Raw genomic sequence first — 20,796 nt, forward strand, 5'->3', positions numbered from 1 at the left:
GTGTGCGGGGTGCCCAAGGGCATTGAATAATTCTCGTTGTTCATACAAAATCCTATATTTTGATCTGGAGCTGGTTGATGGACTAATATGTTGCATCTTGGAATTAATCAAGATGAGGATGCTCTAGTATTGGATGTGGTTGGATGATGTTCGGGGTATCCTGTCAACAATTTTGCTAAACTCCATGTTGATTGTGAGATCTGCTTAAGTAGATTAGAATCACCCTTGTTGCCTTGGTGCATAGTTTGTAATGGTTGGCTATACTCTGGTTTCATTCCATTTGGTTGGTTTCTCATCAACTTTTTCTCCTTTGGTAGCGGGTGACAGATGATTGTTCTAGGCCTATGTGCCAACATAATTGGGATGTAGGTCTTAATTTGGTTGTGATGCCGATTTTTCCCATTTCCTTAATTTTAATCGGTGTAACTATGGTTACTGGATTAATCAAATTTTCTTTGCCAATTAAAAAAAAATTTCTTGATTAATTGAAGTAAAAAGTCGGTCAAAGTATTCAAACAAATATTGGGTCCATCAAATTCTTGGGCTCTATTCATTTGAGAAACGGTAAAGGCCAAGATAAAATGAGCTAACAAAATTAGCCAAATGGGTTGAAAAATTGGGCAAGAACAAACAAGTATTGATGTATTATCCCGAATTTGTACTTTATACTTCATACATGATGTAAATGACATCTTCTATCGATTGACAAAACCAAAACCAAAAGAGGCTAATATATATAGATTCGTCGTATAAAATAGTTCAGCGATAACCTCATTGCTAAAAGAAATGCATCTCAACAATTTTCATGTCCCTGAACGAATTTAAATAGGTCGGTAATAAGTAACAATTAATCATGACAAAAGAGAGATCGAGATCCTAGATGGAACCTCAAATACTTGTTTCTGAGTAGAGTAGGAGTACTATGTACTATTCAAGTTGCAAGACACACACTTAACAAAGGAAAATAAACAAATGAAGCATCAGCATCTGTTCTTGAAAATACATGCCATGTTGTACATGGAAGAATGACTAAAATGGAATTCGTGTAAAAGTCAAAGGGATATAAGAGGAATTTATCCCGAAAGAAACGTACAAATTTATGTCTTACAACATCACAAAAGTTCAACGACCAACCAAATTCGATATCATCCCACCTCTTTTATCTAGTCATCCCTCCTTGAGCCATTGGTGCCATCTTCATTTGATGCCGCTTTTTCTCTACATTTCCTTCCCATCCTATGCAATTCAAGGAGTACAAATAAAACACCATCAACAATAAAGCATACGCAAGTGCCTCAATGGCGAGGTCTTATGCCTCATGCACCTAGACAAGATTCAATTTCTGTAAGTAGGGCTATAAGTGAGCCGAGCTACTCGCGAGCTCGGCTCGGCTCGGCTTGGCTCGTTTACTGAACAAGCCAAGCAGGCTCGTTCGACAAAAGCTCGGCTCGTTAAGGAAGGCTCGACTCGATTAGAGAGGCTCATTTATTAAATGACTAAACTCGGCTCGTTAAGGGCTCGGCTTGTTAAGGCTCGAGCCGAGCTCGAGCTTGAGTTATTGGCTCGTTAAGTAAATGAGCCAAGCTCGAGCTCGCTGAAGCTCGGTTCGGCTCGGCTCGTTTACATCTACCCGTAAGCCCCCTTCTCCTTCACCAAGTCCTCTAGGATAGTATACATCAGGTTTAACGAATGGAAAAAAAATAAAAATAAAGCATACACCGGGATACATTTTCGTGATTGTTTAAGGTGTAAATAAAACTGTACTCCATTAGTCCCAATTTATTTGTCTATTTTTTGACTTTTACTTGTCGCGAAATGTTTGTCCAATTTCAAGTTGACTTAAAATGTTTCCTCTCATTTGGAAAATATGCATTTTGGATAATGTGAACTCTCATTTAATGTAGAAAATTTGAGGGATATTCTTGGAAACTCAAAACATTTAGCTCTAATCATTTTGCACCTCAAAATTGGACAAATAAATTTAGACGGAGGAAGTAACATATTGAGGGGCTCTCTTTGACTCCATCAATAGATACACGGTCAACCGTTTCTCATTAACCTCTATCTACTCATACTTTTCATAAATAATTCAAAACCTTGGCCGCGAACATTTCACTTACGTGGCAGATTTCATTTCTTTATAAATTCTTCTGATGCGTGCTGATTTTAAGAAATTTATGATGCGATAACGACTGTCCATATTCAAATCCTCCGTATATTTGTGCATATGTGGTGTGCATGACACAGAGAGGGAGAGAGAGAGAGAGAGAGAGAGAGAGAGAGAGAGAGAAGTGAAATACTCCATACCAATGGACATATCGAAACCTTGTTTCTTGAGCTCACGGTACTCTTGGCACAAGGCGCAACACAGGCAAGAGCAATGAACGCAGCAATCGGCACAAGGGCTCTCAACCAGTGCGTATTGGTTCCTCAACTTGGAACGATAGAAACACGAATACAAGCAGCCGCCGGTACACTCGCAGCACATGCTGCATTATTAATTCTCAAAAAATTTAGTTACATATATAAAAAAAGAGATATACTTATTTAAAGAGCCGCTGCAAAGTGGCTATTTACGGAGCTGAGCAATTTCAATCGTCTATTTCGGCATTGGACGGCCTGGATTAAAAATAATCTATTAACCATAATAGATTATTTTTAATCCGAATCATTCAAAACACTTTTGGACGGTCGAGATTAAGTTTCGTAAACACTTGTTTACCGCTGCTTTGTAAACAAAATTTGCTCAAACTACCACCAACTTACCCAGCAATACAAATACGACTTTGGAAAATAACTAAGAATTAAAGAAAGGGTAAATTACCAAGACCACCTCCGAGATTTCTAAAAATTACAAATTGCCCCCTCATGTTTGGAAAATTACAAATACCTCATGTCGAGCAACAAATTATTCCCTTTTCGATTGGTCGTGATGGAGCCGGTGGAAAACTCGATGGAAGCCATCAAACATTTTCAAATCTTAGTGATAATGCACAAAATTGCCTTTTGTATCGTATGAAAGGTTGTTTTTCACATCACACAAGTCTAGCTTTTCACAAGTTACGAATGGACAGTGTGGTCCATTATAGTAATGATTTGATGATATATTTCGTTGATTTTTCTAGCAGTTACATCATTATAGGGGGTAATTTGTCATGCAACGGGGGATAATTTATATAATTTTTCAAACTTGATGGGGTAATCTATAATTTGCTAAAACCTCGGGTGCGGTTTTGGTAAAGCATTTGTGATCCCTTCCCTTTGTACAACCCTCTTCTTGCACAGTCTACTTACATGTTGCCCCTTTGTCTACGATCTCCGCAATCTGTCCGAAAGTAACGAACGGACAAAAACATGTAATTAAACCTGCAAAATAATCAAGTAGGTAATTAGCAAAACCTTTGGACTCAAAGTTCTTTTAGAAGTAAGTCATTAGATGCAGCCTGTACGACCTTTCTTGATATTTTTTAAATAAACTTTAAGGTTACGGCCCCTTACGAGGGAAAAAAAATACTAATCTTAAGATGAAGAAAGAACATATAAATAACTAAAAGAACTTTCTCAAAGTAGCGACCATAACGAGAATTTAAAAGTATTACTTCAATATCTTTTTTTCTTGAATTTTTAGCGACAAAAGTAGTAATCACACAAACATACTACTCCTTATATAATAGGAATAACTCCTTTTTTTTTTCTTTCTATACCTAGTGTATGTCACCCTATAATTAAGTTCGGGGGGCTTGGTAAGCTTACAGTTAGGAACGTCTTCGAAGCAGCCGAAGAGGCCGGTGTGCCAAGGCCCCGGCGATGAACCAAAAACTGGGCTGCTGCTCTTGGCCATCGTACGGCAGCCCTGCAGATGGGTTCGAGGAGGAATTCTGATAATCAAGTGGGTTCCAAGAGTGCATTTTTTTTGTTTCTTTCGATGATCGGAGGGATGACTAATTGATGTTTGATTTGTGGATATGATCAATGAAGGGGAGAACCGCGCGTTGAGGATATATAAACACGAGGAGGAGTGTAAACAATGAATCGAATTTACGATTGTTTAAAGAAGTTTTACTTGGTCTTAATTACCGGCGTTCGTAGGTTGATTTGTATCCAATTTCAGCGTGTTACGTTTTCATAAAAAAAAAAAAACGTGTGGATCCTTGGATTGATCCTTCCCCAGTCTCGACTAGAGAAAATAATAAAGCAATAAATATATGATCATACTTCAAAGCATTTTGCTCACGAGGGCCTCCTGGAATGCTTTCGAAAGACGCTCTTATACTCGCAAAGCTCATGCACGCGCGTTATGTAACTTGGGTTTTGATCATCACACGTGCAACTTTGATGTGTAGGACTAAACAACGAATTATGTTTCTTTGGTAGCGGGTGACATATGATTGTCCTTAGCCTAGGTGCCAATATAGTTGCGATGTAGATTTTTTGTTGTGATGCCGCTTTCTTCCCGTTCCCATTAATCCTTGTAACTTTTTGTTCTGAGATTAATAAAATTCTTTTGTAGATAAAAAAAAAACAGTAGGGTTTATTTGAAAGATTCATAGGTATAATGGTAGTTACGCAATGATTAGAAACGGCACCTGTATATTCAAAGAAGAGGGCCTTGATTGAAGTGGCTGTTAAGGAAATAAAATTTCACATTGCTTGAGAGTGGAATGGGTGATCACTTAATAACATCTGGGACCTCTCCACTCATTGCCAATTGGTTTTGAGATGGATATAAAGTTTCTATATGGTATCAAAGCGGGGCTCGTTCCACCCCACATTTTATAAAATTCACAATCCACACCCCGCGATGACAGACCAGCAAAAAGGCTGCACGATGATAGGACCCAAAAGTGGCCACACGTGATCACTTAATAGTGGCAACATCTCGATCTAGTCAAACCTGAGAGAGAGATGTTTTTCATGAATCTTGTATTTGAATTTTTTTTTTCAGTTGATAGAAATGATCATTTTTATATCAGATATGAAGTACAGAGTACAAATCCGAGATACTACATCAATTGTGAGAGTCTACGAGATAATCAAGCCCAACAACTCAAGCAATACAAAAAATAAGTCCATTATAGGGTGGAAACAAATAAAGGAAAAACCATCTAAAAGAAGAACTGGTACACACGCAGGTGAGAAGTTTCAAACTCCTGACCTCTCAATGAGAAGCAAGAGTCCTTCCCAATTGGTTTGTACTAATTGATTTGAGTAATACAAATTGGGAGTTTTCCTTCTCAAATTGATTGTGTGTATTTGATTGGCACAACGAAAAATATTCATGAATGAAAATTTTCGTGCACGGTGAAAATGGATTAAATTACTCCAATGCATGGAATTCAAGATTAATTTTCATGAATTTATGTTTCGTTTGGAGTACAATAAAGTGAATGATCGATACTCCGTAGTTATTTCTTCTGCTCCGATCCTTTCTCCGAAGAGTGGGACATATATACCTCTCCTTGACCAATTATTTTGTGCTGACATTGTCAATACCATCAGCAAGGTCATGATTCCCAGGTGGGCTAACACTAAGGATTTCCCCTTATTGGATCCTCTCAAGCAATAGGCAACTTCTCGGTAAAATCTGCCTACAACTTCATTTCGGATAATTCTCCCTCCATTGTGAAGTACTGGAAATGGATTTGGTCTCTGAAAATACCTGCTAAATTAAAACGTTTTCTTTGGTTATGCATGCATGGGAAAATTACTCACGAACCATCCACGTTTGATTCGTGGTCTGACTGTTACTGGTAACTGCCCTCTCTGTAACTATGCTAAGGGAAGAATATCTGAAACATTCATTTTTAATTTTTGATTGCCATTTAATTGTTAATGTTTAGATGCGCGCAGCTTCCTAACTTTCAGGGACCACAGACGGACGGTTTGCAAGACTGGAGGGATTGACTTTACACCGCACGCTAACACCTTTTCAGGGGTTATACTTTCGTAGTGTTTTATTCGTGGTTACTCTTAATTGGAAAATTTGGCTTTATACTTATCATAGAAGTTTTGCTTTTGCTGGTGAGACATCTCGGAGCTTTATGTCGATATCATGTGCAAATCATAGACCTGTAAGACTCGTGTCTTGGAATTTTCCAGGGACCGGTAAAATGAAGTTGAACACGGATGGCAGTTACCATGGAAACCCAGGACCAACAGGCTTCAGTGGTGTCTTTAGTGAGGAAAGAGGTCACTGGATTCTTGGCTTTTATGGAAGATTTGAAGACTGCACAACCTTGGAAGACGAACTTTGGAGATTATTCAGAGGATTGGAGCTGATCCAGAATCAAGGAATGGAGGCTATGGAGTGGAGTCTGATTCCACAGCGACAATAACTCTCATTAATGAATAACCACCTGAGCGCTCTCCTCACATAGTCCTTGTCAAACAATACAAAGCACTCATGGCTTTAACATGATGCATCTGAAGCACACAATCTGCAAAGGGAACAAGATAGCGGGTAGACTTGCAAACAAGGGAGTTAACCAAGAAGATAAAATGGTGTTGTACGTCATCCCGCCAAAAGACATCATCCCTCTTTTGAAGGCAAGACATGCGAGGAGTAGCTTTTGAGAGACTCTAGTTTTCCTTTCCTTTAGCTGATGGTTAGTTTAGGCCTTCGGGGGTTCAAAGCCCAAAATTGTTATCAACCTCGAAGTTCCATATAACTATGGTCTATGGACTAGTTCTATGTGAGCCCATTAAAAGGGTCTTCCATTTTGTCCTTGCCTCTTTCAAGTTCCAATAAATCCAATTTATATAGGAAAATAATTTTGCCACTCCCTTTTTTTGTTAACGTCACTTCTCTGCAAATGTATTTTTGCACAAAAAATACACTTACAAAAGAGTGACGTTAACAAAAAATGAATGGCAAAATCAGCGGCCTTTATATTAACCAATCTATCAGAAGCCCATAATTTGAGGCCCCCTTTAACCTATCAATAGACACTTTAGGACAGTTGGTCCAAACTCAATGCAATGAACCCCATTGGCTTTTGGGTTTTAGGATGACAATTTGTTTGTTTGTTAATTAACTCCCTCGTACAAATTCAAAGATATGAAATCTATTTTTTGACGGGGAAATTCAAAGATAGGATGGTTACGATGGTAAGTTGGTAACCATAAATTTTGGAAACGGGTCTGTAAGACACTTTGTAGTGCGGCATAAATTTTAAATCACCTAAAACTCGAAACTAAGAATCATGATAAAATGTTTCTTTTACTCCTTCCGTTCCAATTTAAATGTTCCTACCGGAATTCGTGTATTTTCAAACCCCAAAAAATATATATTTTTATATATATTATTTTTCAAAAAAAATTACACCAATTTAAAGTACTCGTTGAGTATTTTAAGTTGGTGTAAAAAAATAAACATGATACAAAATCATATTTTTTGGAGGTTTGAAAATGCACGGATTCCTGTAAAGGATATTTAAATTGGGATGGAGGGAGTAGAATACAAAAAATAAATAAATAAATAAAATTTTTACACGCACGGTCAACCTAATGATTTCCATTTAATCAATAGCTTTCATAAATTTTTGACTAGGCTCAACCCTTATCTAAACAAGGAAAAAAATTCATGAATACTTTTCCCTCATCTGTGAAATTTTAAAAAATCTCATTAATCTCTTTATTTAAAAGCTTAATCAAAAGAAAAATGTTACTTGGAAAAAAATGATCCTAAAGTAATGCTCCTTCGTCCCACAAACATTGTCCAATTTCCAGATTCGCAACTTCAAAAATTATATTTCGCTTAACAATTTATTATATTTCTTATATTCCAAAAACTCTATTTAGCCAAACTAAGTGAGATCTTAAAAACATAATTTTTTTTATTAAACGTGTGAATGCTGAAAATTACCATTTTCATAGGACAGAGGAGCAATAAAAATTCATTTTGAGAAATACCGTAAATATTGACCTTTAGGCCCATCCACTGCGAAGGATCATACTGCTATGTAAAAATTTCACGAGGGTTAAAATTGGCAAACGAAATATCATCAGGGTTAAATTTGGTAAATATTTCACTAGGGTTTTGGTGCTTTAGCTCGTACTGTACGATATAAAAACTGCTGCTTCCACTTTTGAGAGCGTCACAAACTTTGGCTTCTCAACGCGGCAGCTGCGCCCTTCACCAGACGAAAATGGTACTCTCTCTCTCTCTCTCTCTCTCTCTCTCTCTCTCTCTCTAGATATGTACATTTAAGTGGCTGATCTCTACTTGTTGATTTATGGCTGAATATAGTGTTACTTTGTTTCTATTTAATTCGCGCAAATGAGAAGTTTTTTTCGAATCATGTGTAAAGTAAACGTATAGGACTTCTTGTGTTTGAGTAGACGTGGATTCAATTGTTATTTAGGATTATATTTGATTCGCTTGATAATTAATTTCTGATTTTCCGGATTGTTGTGATTTAAATTAGTTTCTCAAACCATGTTGTAGAGTGAAAATGTGGTTCGGGTTTTTTTTTTTTTGTGCGTGTGGATGTGATTGAAGATTTTTCATTTTCTGTGACAGTCTATTTCAATTCAGTCAGTTGTTTGATGAGCTAGTTTGTTGTGTTGATGACGAGATGAAAACCTAGACCTCTGGGATTAATTTGTATTGTTTTCTTGTGTGTATTGAACTTCATGGAGTGGCTCTACAAGTGTTTTGGCCCTTAGATAGGGACAAACACGGAATTTGAGTGACGGGTGGGGGACGTTATAAATTTTTGTTTTGAACATTCGAAGTCGCTATTGTGCCCATATAAATTACAAAGGTTCTACCGAAAAACATATAATAATCGAAGCTAGTGTTACATCTCTATGGATCAGAATCCAATTTTGGATGAGCAGGCGTTAGATTTCAAAAGAAACCATTAGGTTGACGAACCTGTATAATTTCAAAGTTTCTACAAGGATTCTACTATAACTATGAACAAAACTTGAAGCTTGGGCAGGGCTGTTGTCCGGGTTCATCCACCCCTCCGCCCTCCTTGACTTCAGAAGCTATTACCATTTAAATTCTGTTCAGTTTAGAGCCAATACTGTATCCATGTGATGTGAAGTGAGTTCCTTTTTTTTTTTTCATTTTCTTTCTTGCATATCCCTGGAACAAACAAATAATGTCTTTCTTGTTATTATTTGCAATAAATATGATTTCACTCTTGTTCAAGGGAGGAGTACAAAATTTCTTTATCAGAGAATGCAACGCATGTTGTAGTGTTATGTTAGAGCATTTTCCAGTGTATTTTTTTCAAACAGCTGTTGTCAGAAATTTAAAGGTTTAGTAGACCCTTCACGCACCAACTTCAGACATCAGGATGGTACTCTCCGAATATATGAATATGAAATTCAAAAGCTAGTTGGAGTGCAATATTTCTCTTTCTCAATTGTAAAACAATGTTGCCGAAGTACAATTTCGGTGTTAGATTTATGTTGGACTTACTGCTGATTTGTTCCCTCTAATAGGCAATGAACATTACTAGTTATAACTTGAATGTTCATGGTTATTCTTTGCCCTATTATCCATGTGAAGAGTATTGTAGTCAATCTAAAAGCTGCTTTTGGAATTGTGGTGTTTATGTTTCGTAATGTATATGCATTTGGAGTCTCAGATGTTTTGTCTAACTGCTGATTTTGCTCATGTTGGTGAATTTTTGTCTCTCTCTCTAATGCACAGCCTAAGCAAATCCATGAGATCAAGGACTTCCTTCTAACTGCCAGAAGGAAGGATGCACGTTCAGTGAAAATCAAGAGGAGCAAAGATGTTGTGAAGTTCAAGGTTCGTTGCTCCAAGTACCTCTACACACTCTGTGTGTTTGATTCGGAGAAGGCTGATAAGTTGAAGCAATCCCTTCCTCCAGGTTAGTTTGTGACCATATTCACTCGTGCTTTGTGTTAGTTAGTGTGAAGAATCTACCGCTGTATAGTTGCCCAAAGGCGCATTTACTTGGTTGTGCAAACTGTGAATTTTCCAGGCAGTGATCTAGGTAGGAATGGATAGCATGTGCTTGATGGGTTCACAGATCTGGAAGTGATGGCCAAATAGTTTTAGGATCTATAGAGTGTTTTCAAAATGCTATTTGAATTTAGAATGTGTTGAGCCCATCCCAATGGTTTTGTTTTCATAATTGCTTATTAAAAACTAAGTGATCATAAGCAGTTTCCGAGCAATACTGAAACATGTTACTCTTCCATTTTGAATGTGAATTTACAACTTACTATCAGCGGAAGCAGTAATCATTTAGTTCACTGACGTTTCTTAAGAGTTTTTACTTTACAATTTCTTTACACTTGAAATGCACATCAATAAGAGGTGTCCATGCTTTTCTAATTCTATAATATGAAAGGCTTTTTTTCTAGTCTTCATTTTTTTCTGTCTTGAGTTCCTTGTAACCGTAAGGCACGACGGGTGGCCTCTTGCCTATGCATCTGTACTTCTCTTTTTGTTACAGAAAATGGATTTATTTTATCAAGTTTTTTATTTTGTCTAATTGTTTTTTCTATTTGTTTCTTCATGTTTTTGCAGGTTTGAGTGTGCAAGACCTGTGAATCATCAATGCTGGGACAGTCTTTTTTTGAGTTGTACCTCTAGATATCTGTTTTTCTTTCAAAAGAATCTTGCTTGGCAATGGCTTTGTGTTATTGTATTCAAACATTTAGGCAGTTGTGATGTTATTTGATGAGCTTGAAGCATGTAGACCTGGTTATTCTGTGTTACTATGATTGGTCAGTTTTGCTTATTATCTAGGGTTCGCTTATTGATATTTATTTTTTAAATTGGAGTTCTTTTGTTTGTTACCTTGATAGATCTGAGAAAAAGATGTGTCGGCAAAAACTCGGTTTAAACACTGAAAAGTTCAGTGTTGATTAGGTACCACACCTGGATGAAGAACAGTTGCAGGAGAGTTGCTCCTTTTTTACCAACATTTTCCTTTGGATCTCAATCCGTTATGACATTACTGAATACTTCAACCTTCTATTTTGTTTAATGACAACTGTATAGGAACACGACAGGATTGAGCAAGATAATTTTTTCGTCGAAGTCAAGAATTCAATATTTATTGCCTGTTGTATGGTCTCTTTCTGGAATTGTATTTGTGTTTGCTAGGTTGGTTACTTCCTTTAGATCTACAGAATGTTTGAAATGTCAATTCCTTGTTATTATGTTCTCTTGGTCCTAAAAGAGGATAATTGTGAACTCCTTGCAAGCTAGAGCTGCTTATGGAACCGAACACCTCGTTGGAACTGGGCTCAACTTTGGGCACGTTCAAACTTGATCTGAAAAAATACATGCAGAGTTCAATTGCTTCTGATTTTTTGTTCAGAAATTTGAGCCAATCTCCATCGTACGAGTGTTTACTCGTAAACAAGGGACAAGTCCTTATTTAGGAATAGCACATTCCTTTCTTTATAACTTCTATCTCGTGCAATTCTTATTATCTTGCATATCCAAGTGAGATAATTTCTTCAGCGAGTTATGAAAAACGTCGGACAAAAATTGCTTTTCTAGTGTTTGAAAAGTTACAGACACGATGAAAGGCTGGACGTTCAGTTTTGTGCAGGTGTGGTAGTGTACAGTTTTTCTCTTCAACTTTTGTCGTTCGGAACTTCATGAAATTAACATAGGCTTGAAATCTCGAGATTGCACACTTCACGAGCCAAGCTTACCACGATAACAAAAGTCTAAATATGAGCCAAGGTTGAAAGATTAGTCTCAAATAACTCTCAAGCTTGGTTCGAGTTTGCCCAGGTGTAGAGAGATTTTGAGCCAAACTTGAGCAATACTGTGTTCGGCTTGTTAGCTCGATTAGCACCCCTATCGAAAGTAGGTGGACTCGTTTGATATAATCTGCTTGTGTTTTGTACTTTTGTTGTCAAAACAGACTAATAATTTTAGGCCCAGACCCATGGCCTTTAACTCATCAACAGGCCAATTTTGATGAGCCAGGCTTTACCAGTGGGCTTCGATTCTGGGTATTGTCGTAGAGTTGGGTTGTCACGTTTGGGCCTAGTGCTTCGGCCTTAGAAATTCGTTTCCAAAAACAGCAGCTCTCTCTATCTTTGCCATATACACAATAATCCAAAAACACAACCCCTCACGTGTACTGACTTAGGGGTGCTCAAGAAGACCACACGAACCACAAAATCGGTCCGATTAGGATCGAACCATCTTATTTGGTCTGATTATGCGTTTATTGATCATGTTATGGTTCTAAAAAATAAGAACCGTTACTGGACCATTTAGAACTAATATATAAAAAAATAATCTATATAATTATGTATTTTATTTAGTAAATTAATCTTTTCCTTGCTATAGTTAATTTATTAAAGAAGAAATCTAATTTGTTAGAAAGTTTTTAATATACTAGTAGTATATTTATAGGAACCCAAACTATTAAGTATTCTTAAGAGTATTGAGTGTACGCAATTTTATTTTTTATTACTTGAATATTTATCTATTTTTCAGATTCCACAATTTACTTTACCCAACTAAATCCCGTTGTTATGTTCTTTAATTCTTTTCTTCCTTCTTTTCCTATTCCAGCAAAATACCTTCCTATAATCTTTAGCCCCGTTCTGGAACTGAAAATAAGTATTTATTTTTTAAGAAGGCAATTTCAAACTCAAAAATAATGTGTTTAAACAAATAATTTTTCTAGCAATATGAATCTTATTTGATAGATCTTATCGAAATTTTTTATATGGTGCAAAAAAAATAAAAAAATAATTTTTTATTTATATTATTTTTAAGTTTGAAAAGGTAAAATAAGTACTTTCTTTTTAAGAAGGTGTTCTGGAACGGACACTTACTTTATCCTATTATCCTTAAGGATTTTTGTTCCTTTGGGAATTTTGGATTTTGGATTCTCTCTTTGCGCATGGTTTCTAATAAATTTTCTCTCAATTATTACTCTCATTTCTCTCTATATCTCTTTCCACTCATTACTTAAAATCCAAAATTCAAATACCAAAACAAACATAGTGGTGTTTGAATACTAATTAGATAGAACTAAAACCAAACCAAAACCGAATCAATCTTACAGTTTGGTTCTAGTTAGGTTCCACACATATATTGGTTAAATTTTTGTTCTTAATTTTCTAGAATCATTTAGAATAATCCGATTACTAATTTTCAAGAGAACTAGATCAATCTAGACCGCGTGCACCTGGTACTGACTCAACAAGCTTTTAAAAAAAAGGTTTGTTTATAACTCGTGGGAATTGAGGGAAAGGAAAGGAAAATAAAAAATTTCTCTCCCATTAATTGGAAGAGAAGAATGAGAGAAAATAAAAAGATAATTTTCCTCTCATTTTCCTTTCGCTTCGTTTCTCCCACTTTCCTCAAACCTCCGAAGCAGAACTCACGTTTTGACCAGACATAACGTACAAAGGTAGAGGAACGACCACCACCACCATCGGAAGCGCCTCAACTCCACCGCCGGCGACCACCGATGCAACCCTTTGCGAAGATCGCCTCCCGCAGGCGCCACCCTTCGCAACCAACGACGCCAAACCCACCCACGGCCAAGGTCTCTCTCTCTCAAGCCCTTGCCAGTTATTTTTGCTGATTGAAATCCCAGCCCAGAATCAGACAGTTTTTTTTTTTATTATTAGTTTACAGCTAATTTGGTTTTGATCGATTCACTTTTATTTCTTTATTTGTTTATGTCTATCTTGGTTCCACTCGATTCAGTTTTGTAGCTTAAATCAAGCTTGCTTGCTAGGTGTTCGAAAAATAGCAATTTTGGAACGAAAATCCCTTTTTCTGATCTAGAATTAGAGATAGAGGTAGTAGTCACATTTGAGAAGAACCCCTAAGCAGAAATAGATGATTCCAACTCCAATCTTAAGCTAATTGTGGTGGCAGCATCATTACCCATTTTGTTGTGATAACAAAGCTTATTATAGCTTAGTTTAGTTTTTTGCCAGAAGGTGATGTTTCCGTTACCATCACCATGGTCTTTCATGTCGCTGGAGTCTGTTCCATCGGTATGGCCTCCTCTAGATGACCAAAGTGATTTTTGAAGGTATCTTCCCCATCCTTTATTTTACTTTACATGGTTTTTTTGGCAATAGGTGAACATAATTTAGTTAGTCTTGATTTTATTTTAAATTTTTTGGAGACATAGAAGAAGAAGAGGTATCGAGTGGTTCTTCAAAAAGGGGGTGTGGTGAGTTAGATACTAACGAGGATGGAAAATAGGCAACAAAAATTTGTGAAGATAGAGTTGAGGAACCAAAGGTGGGAATGGATTTTGACATATCAAACGAAACTTATCTATATTACTCAAGATATGCTAAAGAAAATGGGTTTGTTGTGGCTAAAAGAACGTCGCAAAAGGGAAGAGATGGAAACTTGAGGCTTGTAAGTTTTGAATGCACTTGTTTTGGAAAGGCAAGGGTGAGAACAAGCAATCCAGTCAAACCACGGCCACAAACAAAAATTGGTTGTCCAACTCGCCTTCATGTTTCTTTATACGCAGATGGAAAGTGGAGGTTAAACCGGGTGGGTTTTCTTGGGCCACAATTATGAATAGAGTCTGGGAAAGTGTAGGTTTTACTGGAGCAATAGGGTACTTGATAAACACGTGAAAAGAAAGCTTGTATTGAATGATAAAGTCGGAATTAGATTGCACAAGACCTATGCCTCACTTTAGATTCAGGCGGGGGACCTGATAAGCTTCCATATCTTGAGAAGGATTGCTGAATTTTTTTGGACAAAGATAAGCTCTCAAATACCCCTAAAAATGGATCTCTTTTTCTTTTATCTTCTTTTTGCTTTTGATGTAAAAAAGAATTGATACGTAGAGCTTACTTAATTAACTACGGATTAAAACGATGACTCCTAATAATGAATAACGATGAAGTGGGGTCGGTCAACAAATTCCGTGATTAGGTTGACGTGTCACTCAAATTTGAACAGGCGACAAGTGTAGGATGTCTGAGTATTCTTTTTGGAAACAAAATTCCCGAAAAGAAAGAAAAACGCAAAAAGCTATACTCTCTCCCTCTCACATCCCAGATATGAACAAAATGCGAAAAGCTTGTAGAGAGGAAAAAGAGAGCAGAGAAACTAAAAATGGCGGAAGAGAGTAGAAAGATGAGAAAGGGTGAATGACTTGGATAACAAGTCGAGAATAGTGCGTCTTTGCAATTTCCGAACATTCTAGATGGGCAAAGTCATGATATTGAAGATGAAGACCTCGTACATGGGAAGTTCACAAATGGTCTTATCTATTACGTGCGCTAGTGCCCAGTTCCGCCTCCACCGTCATCATATCTTTGTTTGTAAAAGTAGGGTAAGTGTTACATTTAGTAAAGTATATTATGTGCATAAATGTATGCATGTGTGATGGGTTGTTCTCAAACGGTCATTTTCTCGATGTCTTCATCAACGTCCTCATCACCCACACCTATTCCTTCATCTACTCATCCTACATTCCCCAATCCCTCATTATTTTCGTCCCATACCCCGCCTACACCTTTGTCAGCTTTGGCTATCGATGATGATGTCGAGAAATTGACCGTTTACGAACAACACTACCACACATGCATACATTTACACATATAATATACTTTACTAAATGGAAGACTTTACCCTACTTTTACAAGCAAAGATGCGATGACGGTGGAGATAGGAACCGGGCTCGAGTGCACATAATAGCTAAGGCCATTTGTGAGCTTCCCATGTACGAGGTCTTTGTCTTCAATATCGCAAACCTTATCCATCTGGAGACGTTCAGTGGTCGGTAGTTGCAAAGACGCACTACTCTCGGCTTCTTCTCCAAGCCATTCACCCTTTCTCTTCTTTCTACTCTTCTGCCATTTTTAGTTTCTCTGCTCTCTTTTCCCTCTTTGCAAGCTTTTAACGTTTTGTTTCTATTAGGGATGAGAGAGAGAGAATAGCTTTTCGCGGTTTTTTTTTCTTTTCAGTTGACCGGCCGCACTTCAACATTAGTAGGAGTCGTTTTAATCCGTAGTTATTCAAGGGTATTGATGTTTATCTTTGTTTATTTTAATTTAGATTATGGGTAGGCCGGTTGGAATTACAAAGGAAACCTACTCACCTCTTTCATATCATTACTACAGCACACCTGTTCAGTTTGTCTCCCTTGCATCTAAAAGAAAAACAATAATAAAGAAATAGATAGACGACGCATAGAAAAACCCACTCTTACACGATGTCTGTTAGTTTATTATTGCTGATTCTTTTGCTCATGCAGAATATCCGTTACTTTTGCTTGTCCAAATATACTTGTTAAGGGCACACAAAATGTAGTTATGGACTTTATAGTCTTTGACAATGAGAAGTTCATGGTATATACTTTATAGTTAAGTTTTGGGTTGCCACTTTCACAAATTTGACAAAAAGATTCGAATCTTAGGAGAGACTAATATATAGAAATGGATTTCTATGCTGAAAATCGTTTAGTTAGACTTTGCTGTCATGAAAGCTTTGGACACTGGGTCTGACTTTTTTCAGAGCAGTACCTGCTGGATATAGGCCATAGGGTATTGGCTACTGGTAGAACTGTGCACATTGCAGCATGTTTGGATTCCTAATTAAGAATTTAACAGGGACTTCTTGTCATTCTATACCAAATTACCAATGATCTTTCTTTTATTTACCCAGCTTAGCATGAACAAGCTTTAAAAGCTGATCAATCAGTTGAGGCATAGGTGTTTGTTTGTTGGATGTCAAGATACGGATGATATGGATTTGTAGATAGTTGCGGTTGCAGGGGATTTGATTGTCATAGCATGTTTGGATTCTTTTTAGTTATGTGAATGAAAAACTAAAAAATCAAGGCCTGGATGCTGTTATTTTGCTTAAGATATCTTTTTGTTGAGAACAAAAGAGTAAAACCTATTTGCTATATTAACACATCAACTGTTTCACTGAATTTTTTCTCATTGTTCATTCGCACTCCTGGTGATCTTTACGAAGGAACAAGGATGGCTACGATTACAGACATTTCCTGTTTAAAACAACTTATACTGCCTTTAGAAGAATCCAGCGCATTGGGTAGTTGGAACTCATTTGTCTTTTCACTATTTTAGCTACTTCAAGCACTGGATTCGTTCATCATCATAGTGAGGGAGGGTCTAATCATCGCTTGTGCTGCTCTTTTCCATTCTTTAGAAAAAAAATGTGAAGTTGCTGGTGTTGCTGTTTCTCCTGAATGCCGTGGGCAAGGACAGGGAGACAAATTACTGGGTATGGTAGTGAATATGTAGCAATTACTTTTCTGCAGTGTTTTTATTCCCTGAGTTGGCAATGGTGAACTTGTCTCAATGTTTATCTCTGTTTGGGAATTTCGTTTCCTTTACAACTTTTCTGAATAATCATCACAAATGGAATTTTACAGATTAAGTTGTAAAGAAGGAATCTTCAATTGGATTTGAAATGCTTTTCCTGCTTACAACCTGGACTGCTGATTGGTATGCTTTTTGCGTCCCACCGTGTTTTTGTAATGCATGCTAGCTGTGTTAGGTTATGACTGCTACATGGGAATGATCCTAAATAATGTAACAGTAATTGTTATTCGAGTAACATTGTGTCTTATTTGATGTTATTGAAGAGTTCCTACTTTTTTCTTCATGGCTAGCAAATTAATCTTGTGCCACTGTTGACGCTAGAACCTTAAGCTCAGTGTTATGACCAAATTGTCGATACAATTTAATTGCATTCTTTTACCTTTTAGTTTGTGCTTGGCCACAAGTAGAGTATTAATTGTTCCTTAGAGAGTTTAAAAAACCTCTTCGAAGTACATCACAATTGAAGTACATTCTGCAAATGGAACTTCGTGAGTATAGCAGCTTTTGACTTATCGCTTAAGTACTGTAGCATAGATGAGGAATCACTACTTAAGAAACGAGAGTTTTAAATTTACCTTAAGAACTCGCAGCTGGTCTGGACCATTTGGTTTTCATTCAGTATTCTTTGCATGTTGATTTTCAGGAACATTGCATTAACTCGCATGATCCAACAATTACTGAGACAAACATCGCGAGGAAAGAGCAGAGAGACAGAGAGAAGAGAGGAGCCTGAAACCGAGAGAGACCAGAGAGGGCACTGAGAAGCATTAGGGTCATTGAGTTAGTGTGTAATGCCAGTGAAAAACAAATAGAGAAGCCATTGAGTCTCCGATAGGGAAGAGAGAAAAAAAGTTGGGTTTGCAGGTTTTCTTTCATGCGCACCAGGAATGCATGGACAGTGAGTACCGAACACAAGGGTCCAGAAGGACGGCACAAATTAAGTCTTCTGATGAGGATAACAGTCGGTTAGTCTCGGTTCAAAATCGACATGCATCAAAACCAAAGCAAAATTTGATATTTCAAAAATCCAAACCAAACTGAACTGATCATTTCGGGCAGTTTAGTTTGGTTTTTTCCGGTTAAAATTTCACCCCTATTGTCAAGTCAAATGCTCATCTCCATATCACATGATTTATTTTTACTGTTTACAATTCATCTTTAAGGGTGCCATTTGTTTCTTCTGGTGCTAAACATGTATGAATTGATTGTTATTTGAAAGCAACAGAAAAGGAAATAAATTTCCTCTTTCAATGTGGCATCACATTTTGCACTATACTGTTTATCTAGTGTACTGATCTAGTGCAATCATTGGCTCTGTGTTTGACAGGTTTGTGAGGCGTGGTTTCTCAGCATGATCTGTTGAATGCATACCAGAGGAAAAGAGGAAGAAGATAAATCGGTCCCGTGGATGATGATCAAAGTGCTATATGAAGAAGCTACAACCTGACATGAGTGGAATTAGCATCGATCGAGTTGGAGTTGGTTATGTTACCCGCTAATAGACTTGGAACAAAGTTCTCAAGTTTAGGGTTCAAGCATCTTAAACATCCTGATTCCTGGTGACATATTTACCCAAAGAAAGAAAAAAACATCCTGGTGACATCTATTTATTTCTACATCTTAACGGTGATTGCGTTGTTTGCTTTAGTTAAAGGCAATATTCGCATGAAAGGCTAGCTGACTAGGTTAGTTTTTTTGTATCAGATCTTTAGACGACGGCTGATTCACATGCTTACGTAAAAGTTGTTAAGTCGCAGCTACTATTGTCTTGCTTATATCCTAGGGCTCTTGCACTTCAAATTATAGCGTCTCCCTTACAATTTTACAATAAGAACTTCAAAAAATTTAACTTTTTTTTTTTTGAACGGCTCGCTATATATAGTTAAAATTTTTGAAGTCCTTATCATAAAATTGTAAGGGAGACACTAAATTTTTTTAACTATATATAGCGAATCTAGCACAGTCGCATTTGTCCTCAGCAGCTTAAGTTTGAGCTCGTATTTGTTCGTGATAAGCTCATTCGAGATCAATTTTTAATATAAAGAAAAATCATATGCATATTTGTCCTTGTGTGCCCATTTTCTTCATTCATGACAAGAAACTGTTGTAAATGCCACTAGACCGTCAGAAAAGAAGTCACAAATTAATAGAAGATAACGTTATAGAGAATAAATTTTTTATGCCACCGCTGTAAACATTTGTTTCCTCCAAATTAATTGTATTACGTCACGCCATCATGTTTTATTAATTGGGACCATTGTTTTAACACATGTGGCAATGCAATTGATTTGAAGAAAATAAATGTTTACACCGGCAGTGTAAAGAATTTATTCTCAATGTTACACTATCTCTCTTTCCTCTTTTTCATAATTTAAACTTAGGTACTACTTTTATTTCTTCAATTAGAGAAAATCTAAGATTGTAAAAGCAGGTGATGCAATTGTGGCCTTAAGTGCAATTGATAGATACGAATTTGTTGGTGCAAATATCCGACCTTATTCATATAAATCTTCAAATTGCCTTGCGCTCATGCTGCCAATCCATGCACTCCAGCTCTCAATCCTTGCTCTCACAAATTTTAGTAGGTTGAGATGTGCCTCAAAGAAACTTTCACGCTCCCACTCTTGAATTACGTACGCGACATAGATGACCGCATGTGCTAATTAAATATTATTTCAGGACAGTTTTTCCCTCTCTTCTATTTTTTTAGGTAAAACATCGAGTTAATGTGATACTTTTATTTTCAGGAGAAATATTTAATCATTGTCAAATGAGCACGCAACCACAAAAAATAGGTATGCGATTTCATCACATTTGTCCTAACAAATAGATGGTTTGTTCTTAAATTTGTTAGGATGGTTTGTTTAAAAAATATAATTGTCGTTAATTATCTTTTGTCCGTATGGTTGTTGGATCAATCTAAATTTATTCCACCGAAGATCTACAAGAGCAACTAAAAAAAATGGACGGTCCGGTGCCGACTCAAGAAGAAGCGAGCAAAGCGATCGCTTTGGGACTCTCAAAATATCCTAAAACTAAGGGGCCCTAACATTATCTAGTATATACTTTTATAATAAGTCTGTAAAATTAAAATCCATTTAGAAAGCCCAATTTATACGAAAAAGTGCTCATGAATTGTGTTGCGTATTTTTGTCATGATGTATGATATTAGAATTTTTATCTTGTTGACTTCTAATAATCATTGTTTTGAATTTATTTTTCATCGTTATGCTTGTGATGTACATTAAGGGTTCCCTTTTTTAAACTTCGTTTTAGGCCTCCAAAATGTCAGGATCGACACTGGACGGGTCGAATCTCATAAAAATGAGCCCGAACTGAAAGTGCAGTCCTAGAAGACTACACATATGGTTGGTAAACCTAAACAACTCAAGCAGAGGATTGTTTTCACGAGCTTGTTTCAAAAACTGAACGCGCTTGAAAATATGTCCTCAAGTTTGGTTTATTTACGAGACGAGCCGATCTAAA

The 20,796-nt window shown here is 36.8% G+C and overlaps 3 protein-coding genes across 17 annotated transcripts; 2 read left to right on the top strand and 1 right to left on the bottom strand.

Moving 5' to 3' along the window:
- Positions 1 to 930: 930 nt before the first annotated feature.
- On the bottom strand, positions 931 to 3,841 carry LOC131299514 (cell number regulator 2-like). The gene is made up of 5 exons (XM_058325103.1): positions 3,754 to 3,841; positions 3,295 to 3,366; positions 2,767 to 2,797; positions 2,308 to 2,489; positions 931 to 1,236 (listed from the first exon to the last, which is right to left on the bottom strand). Exons 1-5 carry the CDS (start codon positions 3,839 to 3,841, stop codon positions 1,160 to 1,162), a joined length of 450 nt encoding a protein of 149 aa, XP_058181086.1. The 3' UTR covers positions 931 to 1,159.
- Positions 3,842 to 8,010: 4,169 nt separating this feature from the next.
- Positions 8,011 to 10,730, top strand: LOC131302018 (large ribosomal subunit protein eL38z/eL38y). The gene is made up of 3 exons (XM_058328570.1): positions 8,011 to 8,150; positions 9,668 to 9,851; positions 10,517 to 10,730. The coding sequence occupies exons 1-3, from the start codon at positions 8,148 to 8,150 to the stop codon at positions 10,537 to 10,539; spliced, it is 210 nt and encodes a 69-aa protein (XP_058184553.1). The 5' UTR covers positions 8,011 to 8,147; the 3' UTR covers positions 10,540 to 10,730.
- Positions 10,731 to 13,280: 2,550 nt separating this feature from the next.
- LOC131302017 (probable amino-acid acetyltransferase NAGS1, chloroplastic) lies at positions 13,281 to 19,073 on the top strand. Of its 15 annotated transcripts, none has more exons than XR_009191543.1 (5): positions 13,293 to 13,520; positions 13,921 to 14,018; positions 17,053 to 17,209; positions 17,361 to 17,433; positions 18,638 to 19,073. XR_009191543.1 is itself a non-coding variant. In XM_058328567.1 (3 exons), the coding sequence occupies exons 1-3, from the start codon at positions 13,443 to 13,445 to the stop codon at positions 18,643 to 18,645; spliced, it is 243 nt and encodes an 80-aa protein (XP_058184550.1). In that variant the 5' UTR covers positions 13,293 to 13,442; the 3' UTR covers positions 18,646 to 19,073. The 15 variants fall into 15 exon arrangements, 2 of the variants coding, with proteins under 2 accessions (XP_058184550.1, XP_058184552.1); XR_009191550.1 differs by having other exon boundaries at positions 13,924 to 14,018; positions 16,940 to 17,209; XR_009191552.1 differs by having other exon boundaries at positions 13,924 to 14,018.
- The last annotated feature ends 1,723 nt before the right edge of the window (positions 19,074 to 20,796 follow it).

Source organism: Rhododendron vialii, chromosome 9a, assembly GCF_030253575.1.
Source record: "Rhododendron vialii isolate Sample 1 chromosome 9a, ASM3025357v1".
Taxonomy (NCBI): Eukaryota; Viridiplantae; Streptophyta; class Magnoliopsida; order Ericales; family Ericaceae; genus Rhododendron; species Rhododendron vialii.

Bases quoted from the DNA above. Each gene is read 5' to 3' on its own strand.
- LOC131299514 (XM_058325103.1), bottom strand. From the start codon at position 3,841: ATGGCCAAGAGCAGCAGCCCAGTTTTTGGTTCATCGCCGGGGCCTTGG. The intron at 3,367-3,753 runs GTAAGCTTACCA...ATTATTTTGCAG, and splicing joins CTTCGAAGACGTTCCTAACT to GTTTAATTACATGTTTTTGT. The intron at 2,490-2,766 runs GTAAGTTGGTGG...TTAATAATGCAG, and splicing joins AGTCGTATTTGTATTGCTGG to CATGTGCTGCGAGTGTACCG.
- LOC131302017 (XM_058328567.1), top strand. From the start codon at position 13,443: ATGCAACCCTTTGCGAAGATCGCCTCCCGCAGGCGCCACCCTTCGCAA. The intron at 13,521-17,052 runs GTCTCTCTCTCT...TCACTATTTTAG, and splicing joins CAAACCCACCCACGGCCAAG to CTACTTCAAGCACTGGATTC.
- LOC131302018 (XM_058328570.1), top strand. The intron at 9,852-10,516 runs GTTAGTTTGTGA...ATGTTTTTGCAG, and splicing joins GAAGCAATCCCTTCCTCCAG to GTTTGAGTGTGCAAGACCTG.